The 12,092-nt window shown below is 33.2% G+C and overlaps 2 protein-coding genes across 2 annotated transcripts; both read right to left on the bottom strand.

The window, feature by feature from the left end:
* Positions 1–1,489: 1,489 nt before the first annotated feature.
* Positions 1,490–2,521, bottom strand: LOC135951931 (acanthoscurrin-2-like). Its single transcript, XM_065501684.1, has 2 exons — positions 2,082–2,521; positions 1,490–2,009 (listed from the first exon to the last, which is right to left on the bottom strand). The coding sequence occupies exons 1-2, from the start codon at positions 2,509–2,511 to the stop codon at positions 1,783–1,785; spliced, it is 657 nt and encodes a 218-aa protein (XP_065357756.1). The 5' UTR covers positions 2,512–2,521; the 3' UTR covers positions 1,490–1,782.
* A 3,903-nt stretch (positions 2,522–6,424) lies between these two features.
* On the bottom strand, positions 6,425–7,363 carry LOC135952145 (uncharacterized). The gene has a single exon (XM_065501947.1). The coding sequence runs from the start codon at positions 7,315–7,317 to the stop codon at positions 6,538–6,540; it is 780 nt and encodes a 259-aa protein (XP_065358019.1). The 5' UTR covers positions 7,318–7,363; the 3' UTR covers positions 6,425–6,537.
* Between the last annotated feature and the right edge of the window lie 4,729 nt (positions 7,364–12,092).

Here is a 12,092-nt window from a genome sequence, read left to right as displayed (position 1 = left end):
TGTCAGAAATAAGACACAACAAAAGAGAGCTTATGGTTAAATGTGCCAGGAAACTTTAACCTCCCCTCAAATGAAAATCAGATGCAAACTTTCAAAACGCCGATACACGTGTCTTTTTTTTTGTCTCCTCTATCAAAATTTAAAAAAATCTCCTCTTAATTTTTGGTGGTGTTGTACAGTGTAATTACTTAACATTAAAATCACCTATAAACCAAATGCACTTCTGGGATTTTTACATCTCCCAAGGTCTAAAATTCTCGTTTCATAAGGAAGATTTTGATGAACAGAGTTTCTACTGACGAATAAGATCTATACAAATGAATTCAAGTCATGATAATGCAGCGTTTTCCAGGCTGAGATTTCAGGCATTAAGAAGGCGCTACACTGGCTCAGTTACTATATGATATGTGGTGAAAATATTCGGATATCTACTTACAGTAAACTTGATATTATGTCGCCCTCTACACGACATCTGGATTATTTCATGAATGTCAGGTGTCTCTTTATAAGATGATAAAACATTCATGAGGTATTCTGGGTGCCGGGTAATAACGTTCAGGACAAACTAAAACCAGTTCTGGTATGCAAGACTATAAAAGGGACTTTTTGGTTGCTGTTCCACTTTTGTAATGTAAGTCGCTTGTACATTGGGATCTTAGGTCCGCTCTGACCTGACGAGAGTTATAATGGTGTTCAAGAGTAGGAACTGATTTTCCCGATTTTAACATACTTATGGGGGTTTAAATGAAATTCAGGATGGACATTTGTATTGGCGCTAGATTTAATCACGCACGAATTTTGAATAGTTGTTAATAGTCTTTGGTATTAGGGGCGAAAAACGTATCGAATTAATTTCATAATTGCGAGCTGTAATTTGATCGATTCAGAAATGAGGCCAAAATAATTTTGGAATTTGGGACGATATTTTGTGTGTAATTTGGACCAACGGAGTCATCGGCCCACTATTACAAACGAATAAAAAAATATCGATGATATCTCACACACACATTATTTTATTTAAATTCAAAGATTAGAAGCGCTTAATGAACGACCCTTTATAAAGTAATAATTTCTTTTCCTTTGAAGAATTCAGTCAGTCCTTAAAAACTTAACAATTTTACCTTACTACAATTCCCCATCACGTCCAATAAATGGATCCTGAAGAAGTTTTTTTTTTTAATAAAAAATAAATTAAAGAAAGACTTACAAAGTTTTGCAAAGCAAATGATTTATAACTTTACTCATGAATAATTAAACAAAACTTGCCACACGAATAACCAAATGAAGTAATAAATTTATTAAATTTGAATCACTTAACGAACGTAATGGAAAAATATACTAAACTCACACATTATATCATACAATACGATATTATCCAGAGTTATAAACAGCTCTAGTGGCGTCAGAGAAAAAAGCCATAAAATGAATTCAAAGACTTTCAATTCAAGTCTTATTGAATACAATTTACACATATTAATATCATGAAACATTATTAAATTTTAAGCTTTTGTTTTATTAATTTGAATTTATTTATTTGAATGTTTTGGTTATATTAACTTCACCCACCAGAAAAAGTATTTGAAAACTTTGTTTATGTTTATGATTATTGGATTTAGGAGAGAGAGAGAGAGAATTAAAGAACATATTAAATCTGCCAGAGTAACAATACAAATTTACAAAAGAATTAGACAAAAAGATTTGTTTACAAATTTCTCTTTTTGTTTAAAGTTGATTTAATGTCTTGATGGAGTAATTCGAATGTATGTAGTTTTATTTAACTTTTTAACGTCCATAACCGCCATAACCACCATAACCACCGGCAGCAGCATTTGCCGAAGCACTCGCAGAAGCACTTGCTTTTCCACCGCCAATGGCTGAAGCTGCTGAATTAGCAGATGCTGATGAACCAGCTCCACTTAAGCCACCGGCTCCGCCACCATAACCACCACCACCATGAGCACCACCTCCACCTATTCCGCCACCAAGGCCGGCCCCGCCATGACCACCACCTCCTAAGCCACCACCATGAGCACCACCTCCACCTATACCGCCACCAAGGCCGGACCCACCATGACCACCACCATAACCGCCTCCACCTCCACCTCCTAAGCCACCACCATGAGCACCACCTCCACCTATTCCGCCACCAAGGCCGGCTCCACCATGACCACCACCTCCTAAGCCACCACCAAGACCACCTCCAAAAGCGCCACCTCCACCTATACCGCCACCAAGGCCGGCGCCCCCATGACCACCACCACCATAACCGCCTCCACCACCACCAAGTCCGCCCCCACCATGACCTCCACCTCCTAAGCCACCACCAAAACCGCCTCCGCCGCCAATGGCTGAAGCTGCTGAATTAGCAGAGGATGAGGCACCACCTCCAAAAGCGCCACCACCACCGCCACCTCCATGACCTCTTCTACGACCACCTCCTCCTCCTCCTCCATATCCACCAGCATTTACACTAACTATCGCAATCAATACAACACAAACAAATAATTTCATGGTGAAGCACTATTCCGTAACTGTTGCCAATAATCAAATTGTACCAGCTTTTATACTTCAATCATATTTTGATAAATTAACAAAAAATTCTAAAAGGGAAATAACAAATCGAATATTGAAAAAAATTACAGTCAAAACAGTGCAAATTATTAGCATCATCATCATGTTCTTACTTTTTCCTTACTGTTTATATCTACTAAGTATATACATTTTTTGTTAGTTTAAGATTTGAAATATTAATTGTTTCTGTTTTGGTCTTAACTTAAAAAAAGTTTTGTTTTTTGTAAATGCATTTTCTGAGTAATTAATTTAAAAGTAGACAACTTGAAAAATATTTATCAGTTGAACATTGTATATTGAAACTAGCTTTTAACCCGCTACTTCGTTAGCGAATCAAATCAATCAAATTTTAAGGCACGTGAGGAAACTAAAGTTTAATTTATTAAAGATTATATAGATTTGAAAATCATTGCAAACCTGTATATGGTTCTTGCTATTCTTGTTCCACTTCCATTAGTTGAAGAATTTACAAAAATGTTAAAAAAGCCGTATTTTAGTAAAATTGTTTTATGCTAAATTCCCAATTTTTAATTTGATAAATTCACTGAAATTTATTGTTGGGGGATAAGCTAGTTCCTATGCGTATTTCACTGGTTGCTTAGGCCAGATCATCAGGAAACCTTTTCCCAAAAGGCTTTAGAAAAACTATAGATATTATACAAATAAAACTATAGAGTGTTTGAGAATTACAGACACTCAAGCTTTATTTGTAAAAATATCAAAGCTTAAACAAAACTCCAACAATAAACCGTGATTTATCTTTTCTTGCATTTCCTTACTACAATTGGTTGGTTTCTTGCCGACATAAACTGTAGTGTGTAAGTGAGTAAAGCCGATTTTTCGCTAGTTTTCTGAAAATTTTTAAAAAATTAAACTTTACACTAGGGGACCAGGTCCATCCAAAAAACTCCTATTTTTATGTAAAATTAAATTTTATTTCAAAAACTCTCAAAACCGACTATGCGTTATGAGAGTTTTTGAAATAAAATTAGAATTTAATAACCCAGTTTAGATGGCCAAATATGTTCTTAATTATTTTGTAAAAGTTTTCGATGACCCCCTACCCCTGGTATGGATATTATAGCCAAAAGACTAAAAAATCCCATTTTTGGATTTCTGACCATAAATTTACAAATTGTTTTTAGTTTTCCATTTTTAATAGAATAATCTATATAACTGTAGAATTTCATTAAAAACTATTCATAAATAAAAATTTAATTTCAGTTTGAAAAATTTGTTTCTTTACAAAAACTCATTTTTTGTTATATTTTTAAAAAAGTATTCCATCAATTTTTTAACTGTCAAAAGTTATATATATTTTGCAAAATAGACAAACTCCCCTATCCATTGATATATAACATGTCTATTAATTAGGGAAAACTTAACCTTCTAACCAGCAAGAGTGCCTCAAGGCATGCCTTTGAAAACACCAATTATCTCAAAAAGTAATTATTTTTATACCTTTCTCCTTCGTGAGAAGGGGAAGGAATCGGTCCACAAATGGCTGAGATATAAAGAAACCAGAACAACCTCGATTTTTGACCTGTATTTGGATTACTAAGTCATTAATATAGCCAATATGGATATCTAATGATAGATATTTCAAAGACCTTTTCAATGGCGTATAGAAGACCACAGTAAGTTGGACCTACAATGGGTAAAAATCGGAAAAAATATTTTTTTTTTAAAGTTTTTTTCGTTAAATTTAAAAAAAAAAATTTAAATTTAAAAAAAAAACGAAAACATTTTTTTTTCCAAAAATTAAAAAACAACTTTGGAAAAAAAATAAATTTTGTTTACCTAAAAATATTTCAAATTTTTATTTTGAAGTATAATTTGGTGAAGGGCAGTGTTGCCATTTTAGAAATGAAGAAAAGCGTCAAGTGTATAGTAAAAACGGGTAAAAAGGGTAAAAAAATTACGAAAAAAGAGTAAAAAGCGCCAAGAGAAAAAAGTATAATTTTAACCAAAAAAATTTGAAAATTTATTTTTTCGCTTTGCAAATAACACATTAAAAACGTGTAAAAAGGGTAATAAAATTGGCACTCAAAACAAGGATAAAAAGCAAAAAACTTTAAATATAAAAAGCAGGTTTAAATTTTTAATTAAATTGTTTATTTTATTATTAAACAAAATAAACAAAATCTTAAAATAAAATAATTATTCATTAAAAATCAAAATTAGGATAACTTTTTATAGAAAAAAAATTTAATTTTCAAATACATCTTTTTTATAATCATCATCAAAATGATTTTAATGAAATACTCAGGGCGCAAATTGTCCCACTCGTAATCGAAATAAATTTCGAACGCAATCATAATTTTCTATACATTATATTCGACATCAAATAAGAGAATACCAAAAATTAAAAAATGAAAGTTCGAATAAGTATTCGATCGTGTTCTACTGCGGTAATTAGCCCTCAGATCTTTTATAAGTTTGATTTGTTACAAAATTACATGGTTTTAACAAAAAGCACCAAACGCGCCACAAAATATGGAAAAAGCGTCAAAAAATACCCTTTTTTAAAAACGGGTATTCGGAAAAAATAAAAGGGTTCCCTCGAAGGTCGAAATGCATTCTGACTTTTAGTGAATTTTTGTGTGTGATTTTTTTTTAAGTCAAAGTTTTACTGTTTCTAGTAGCCCCATCTATTCGAAATTTTGTTGTTTAAGGTAAGATATTCTTGTTTCACTCTATGAATTTGTTAATGTTAAAAAATTAACAAAAAGTGTGTTGAGAACGCAAAGACTAAGGGGTGCCTCAGGGCACTGTTGCCGGTTGAAGCTAAATTTATCGGCGTGTTATATTTCATAGTTTTTTACTTTTTTTTTATAATAGTTGCTATATAAAAAAAATTATAGGAATGGCGAAAGAGACCGCATACGGATTAAATTATCCGCCTTGACTCAATTGGTGCTCCACAGGAAGATCCACAGACAGGAAGTTTAAAAGTAGGTGAAAAAGCAAAACATCTAGTTAATGACGTCCGTTATAACAATATCGACCACTTTCCCATCTGGTAAGCAAAAAGTCGCAAAAACACTGTGTGTTTGCTTAAAATACGATCTTCATTTGTGCTGCTCAAATTCCAAACATATTTTCTTACTTTTTGTATCTTTTTCATTAGTTTTTCAACAAAACCGGCAACAATTCCCTGAGGCACTTTTCACCTTTTTGCACCTGGTTCCTAAACATAATTTGCAAATTAAAATTAGGAAAATTATGAAACTTTTTTTTAACTTTCTAAAAGCTAAAAAACCCTTTAAAGGGTTATCAACTCGCAGAGAACGTACCTAGCACTGTTAAACATGCAAACATACTTTTTTTTTTATTAATTTCTATGTTAGGTAAATGAGGACCCATGCGGTCAAACATAAACCCGAAAACATTTCTTCTATGCGCATGTCGAATTTCATTATTAGGACAATGTTACAAAATTGGTCGATCCACAAGGTCTTCTATCATGTCATATTGTCATAATGTTCTAATATTTTTTCTCTGGGTGTATTTATTTAGGAGATATACATACATGTTAAATGAGGGTTCTACTGGGACTATTTTTAACTTTTATTGCCACTTGAGTTTCGAATTTCCAAAAAGTACCAGACAGAAAGAGCCGACTGTTTTTGATAATTGTTATTTCTAGGCTTATTTGTATTGGAGATATAAAGGTAAAAGTTTTACCCGTGTTATCATTCTTAACAATCGAATTTCCAAAAATCCCTTCTTTATGGATTTATGTATGTATATGTAGTAAAAGGAAGCTATTACCCGAATTTCAAGTTTCTAGCTTTAGTGGTTGGGCGATGATGAATGAATCAGTAATGATTAATTAAAGGAAAACAACAAATTTATAAAACACAAATTAAATAATAATTTGAATTTTATTTATTTATGTATATACTTTTTTAAGTGGCTTTTATGCAGTTATTCAAATGAATATCGTTTGTTTACTATTTAACATTAATAATGACCATGAGCACCGGCAGCAGCATTTGCCGAAGCACTTGCTTTTGCACTGCCAATGGCAGAAGCTGCTGCATTAGCAGTGGCAGAGGCATCAGCTCCACCATGAGCTACCCCACCTAAGCCACCACCAATACCACCGCCATGAGCGCCACCGACAACTGCACCAAGGCCAGCGCCACCATGACTACCTCCAACTCCACCTCCTAAGCCAGCCCCACCATGAGCTCCACCGATACCTCCACCAATACCGGCCCCTTCATGACCAAGAGCTCCACCAGCAACACCACCTCCATGAGCGCCACCAATACCGGCCCCACCATGACTACCTCCAACTCCACCTTCTAAACCAGCGCCACCATAAGCACCACCGGCACCTCCACCAAGACCAGCCCCACCATGACCACCTCCAACACCACCACCTAAGCCAGCCCCACCATGAGCACCACCGATAGCTCCAGCAAGTCCGGCACCACCATGACCATGAGCTCCGCCACCAAGACCACCTCCATGAGCGCCACCGACACCTGCTCCAAGGCCAGCTCCTCCATGACCACCACCATGACCACCTCCATGACCACCCCCATGACGACCCCCATGACCACCACCGACACCTCCACTATGTCCTCCGGCACCACCATGACCACCTCCATGAGCGCCTCCACCTGCATGAGCACCTACACCAACGCTGGCACCAGCATGGCTTTCTCCATGCCCACCTCCTCCAGCATTCACACTAATGATGGCAACGATTAAAACACAAACAAATAATTTCATGATCAAGCACTGTTCTGTAACTGTTGCCAATAAACACACTTGTCCTGGCTTTTATACATCAATTATATTTAGAGAAATGTATCCAAAAAAACAAAAGTTTTTTAAAATTTAAATAACCAGATTTATTGGAAAAATACTATGAAACAATTACACACGTACTTAAGCAAATGATCAGTCACCATCGCAATCAGGTACTTATTTTTTACTTACCCTTCTATGTTTGTATCCAAATATATTTTTTTTTGTTTTTTTTTAGGATTTAAAATATTAATTGATCTGTTTTGGTCTTAATTGATAAACTTTAAAATTGTTTACCAGTTAAACATTGTATAGCGAAGTTAATTAATCAACCGAAGACAAAAAATTTCTTCTTATATAGAATTAAAAATTTAAAAATATTAGACAAAAACTGTAGTATACTTTTAGGATGTTAAATAACGAAAATAAAACGAGGGTGGCTTGAAAATGTTTAAACAAAAAAAGTAGTTATATACCCACCCACCATCAATATGTCACATTTAAATATTTTTCTGTTAAGGGTTCAATGGTAGGGTCAATTATGGACCGTTCCTCACAAAAGTTGGTAAAACGATTTAGGTTCATATAAAACCAGTTTATGTCCAAATTCATCACAATATTAATTACACTGTCCAACAGTATTTATGGAACAGAATAGCGACCCTATAATTCTGAAAGGGCCTGTTGATTAGATCAGTTTTGTAGAATTAAAAAAAAATAATTTTTTTTAATTAAAATTTTAAACATTTTTTTACAAAGTTTTTTCCAATTTTTTTTTTAATTTTTGGAAAAAGAATTAATGGCAAAAAAAATCTTTTTGATGAAAAAAATATTCGGGTTAAAAAATATTTTTCCCGATTTTGGTCCAACTTACTTTTATAGCCTTATATTCACCGTTGCAATGGACTTGAAATATCTATCATTAGATATCCATATTGTCTACATTAATGACTTAGTAATCCAGATATAGATACAAAATAGGGCAAAAATCGATGTTGTCCCAGTTTTTTCCTCATATCTCAGCCATTTGTGCGATTAAATAGCAACCGAGCCGGAAGAATTCTTGATATATTGATGTATGAATCATGTATGTGAGTTGTTTGGGGCTACGGAAAGTTGACTTCGCTATCTATAATGATCCAGATATATATACTCTGTGGGGTCGCAAATGAAAAATGTAGAAATTACAAACGGAATGACAAACTATATATACCCTTGCCACTCATGGCGAAGGGTATTAAAAAGTGTTGTTAGTTAATATCTGAGAGAATTCTTATTGTCAGAGTTATATTGTGGAATTTTATGGGGATAATTTTTGTGGGTCAATTTGACAGTTTTTTTTTCGAGAAAATCGAAAAAAGTTCTTTAATAAAGGACACTTAAAAATTAAAATATTCTACGAAAATGTTAGCAAGAATATTTCAGTGGTGGTCACCAAAGATACAAAAGTTGTATATAAAGCTCTTTACGCTTAATTAGCAAAATTACACGCGTCCTCGGTTCTCACATTTTTTAAAAAAATCGCCAAAAATTCAGGTATGATCCGAATGAGCTGAAATTTAAAATATAGTCCATAAGGATATCTACAAAAAACATGCAAATATATGTAAGTTATCTCATTTAGTTCAAGAGATATTTAGGTATTTAGATATTTTTTTTTAATTCTGCACGATCTATTTTTGTTTTTTTCGGACCTATGGAGGTTCGAATTTTTTTTAAATATAAATTTTTGCGATAAAATTTCGAATACAATAAAAACAAATTGCTAATGTTATCTCGTCCCTATAAAAAATTACACGCATCTAAATTTGGAACATGTAAAAATGGCCGCATTTTTTACGTTTTTTACAAAACACATTTTGCGTGGAATATATTGTTACGAAATTGTACTTGAATTCAAATATAACGATTTTAACGGCTGATTTAAAAGTAGCATAATGCTTTCAAATAGCAGTGCTGTAATAGCAAACTGTAACATATCTGTGGGCATTATTAACATTGAATAAAATCTTTCAGTTGACCATTGATCGTAAGTATGGCAACACTGTTTGCTGCGACCGTATATTCGAATTCGAATATTCTGTTAAAGAACATTGTAGAAAGTACACCACAGATGGCGTATGTATTAGAAAGCTCTAGAATATACGAGCCTTGACAGGTTAAGAGCAATCTAGAGTGCAGATGGAAGTGTTATAAATAGTGGCAGAGGTTGCAGTCGATAGTCAGTTTATCAGAGACGCTTTTCGAATAAACATAAACTGAGTGCTTTAAAGTGTGCTGTATTTTTCAAGTGAATTCGTGTACATTATGAAGTGTGTCTGTATTTCTGCGAATTTATAAACGTGTATAAAAAAAAACATTGATTGACTATTTAATTCTGTTGTTGTACATTTTAAATCAATAAAGAGTTGTTACAATTTTCAAACTATTAAACGGCTTTTATTTGCAATCAAAAGTATCCGGTTTATTTAAAGGAAATAAACCAACGTTTTGAAAAGGTTAAAACGTAACAATATAAAATTAGGAGGTTTGTGGAGCTCCTGATGAATAAATATAAGCTTTTTGTAAAAGTATTTGGTACTGTTGAAAACCTTAGGACGTGAAGATTAACAGTTTAGTGAAATTAAATAATTTTATGAATTTTTCGGACGTCATTTAGCTTAGAAACTAAAAAATTATAATATAGGGATTTATCATGAACAAAAATATAAAGTTTGAATTAATTTTTAATTTCAACGGTTAAAGATATTATAATATAGGCCCTAATTTTGTAAAACACGTCATAAAAATTTAAAAAAATTGTTTTTGTTTTATATACAAATTCTTAACAGAACAAACGCACCAAAATTCAAGCATTTATTTGCCTTTCATAATTTGAAAATTTTGTATATAAAACAAAAACAAATTTTTGAAATTTTGTTTTTGCTTTCCATATTAATATCACTTTGGTGACGTGATTTACAAAATTAGGGCCATAATTTGGAAATAATATAGATCCAAATATCCTTAAATGAATGGCATTATAATTTTTGACATTTTTATTCCCTTCACCTTCGTGAGAAGGGTATATATAAGTTTGTCATTCCGTTTGTAATTTCTACATTTTTCATTTCCGACCCTATAAAGTATATATATTCTGGATCCTTATAGATAGCGAAGTCGATTAAGCCATGTCCGTCTGTCTGTTGAAATCAATTTTCTGAAGACCCCAGATATATTCGGGATCCAAATCTTCAATAATTCTGTCAGACATGCTTTCGAGAATTTTGCTATTTAAAATCAGCAAAATCGGTCCACAATTGGCTGAGATATGAGGAAAAAACTAAGACAACCTCGATTTTTGACCTATAAATAGTACGAAAAATAAGTGACTTTAAAATTTGGACACAGAACTTATATAAATTGATTAGAGTATTCATAAAGTTCGAGGAAGTGAAATGTTATAAACAATATTCATCATCAATACATTTTTTTAATTATAGAGTTATATTTATTACATAATGCTTTGGAGTTTAAAAAAGCCCAGAAGCAATCATATTAAAGATATTTTTCTTAAATTCTACATCTGCTTTTGCCAATTCAACAGCAGCACCAGCCAATGTGGAAGCGGCACCGAAAATAGTCGAAGCGGGATCAGCATTAACACCTACAATAGCTTGTGCACCGATTCCAGCAGCAGCACTAATACCAGTCTCAATATCTTCATCAGCACCTACACCAGCATGAGCACCGATTCCAGCACGAGCAGGACCTATTATAGCTCCAATACCAGCATCAATTCCAACATGACCACTAACGGTCACCACAGCCACATTTAAGACACACAAAAGAACAAAGAATTTCATTTTGGCACTGTACACTTAGACAACTGGACTGGATATGAATAATTAGACAAGAAATTGTTTGGCTTTTATAGACAAATGAAATTATTTAAAATTTTAGAGTATAAAACAGAAACCGAACTATGAAAAAGTGGTAACAATACAACAATTACATATAATGCAATTCAAAGGAATTTCAAATGTAAGTTTGTTTAGAATATTAATAATGAAGTCAATTGTTTTCATAATTAAATTGAAATCAAGCAAAAGTTTGCTTTTCCCAGAATATAACATCAAAACTATAATTATTTAGTTTGTGTTATAAAAATTGGAGCAATGTAATTTTGTAACTTATTCCAACTGACTAGAGATTTTGTCAATTTTATCACAATAGAACGATATGCGAACGTCTCCATTACAAAAAATCGAAATATATGGATTTCTTTAATGATATAAAGGGTCTTTCATTAAGCGCTTTATATCTTTCAATTTAAATAGAACAAAGTGGGTGTGAGATATCATCGACATTTTTTATTCGTTTGAAAGGTCTATCGATGGCATTATGTATGGAATTTAACATTGTGGAAATGTTCGCCACGGCTTACCTGGGTGGCGCTAATTCGAAATGTAAAATTTTCCCTAACTCTGGCACATATATCAGGCTGAATTTGATCGATAGAATTCGTTATTTTGGCTTTGTTGACCGCTGTGGTTTATGGCTTAATCGCATAGACTTGTGATTTAAGAAAATCTCGGTGAGCAGTTCACATTACCTCCACGTGAGATGACCATGCTAGTTTTTAGACTGCCCAAAATTCACACCAAACTGTGACTTTTTCGGGATGCATTTGGGGCTCAGGATTTCATGTGAGTTGGTATCGCTCTAACTTCAACAATTTTGTTTGTTGATGTACCCATTCATCCAGAAATGAGCCT

This window comes from Calliphora vicina, chromosome 2, assembly GCF_958450345.1.
Source record: "Calliphora vicina chromosome 2, idCalVici1.1, whole genome shotgun sequence".
NCBI lineage: Eukaryota > Metazoa > Arthropoda > Insecta > Diptera > Calliphoridae > Calliphora > Calliphora vicina.
Note: the sequence above shows the minus strand (reverse complement) of the source record. Positions and strands in the feature narration are given on the sequence as shown.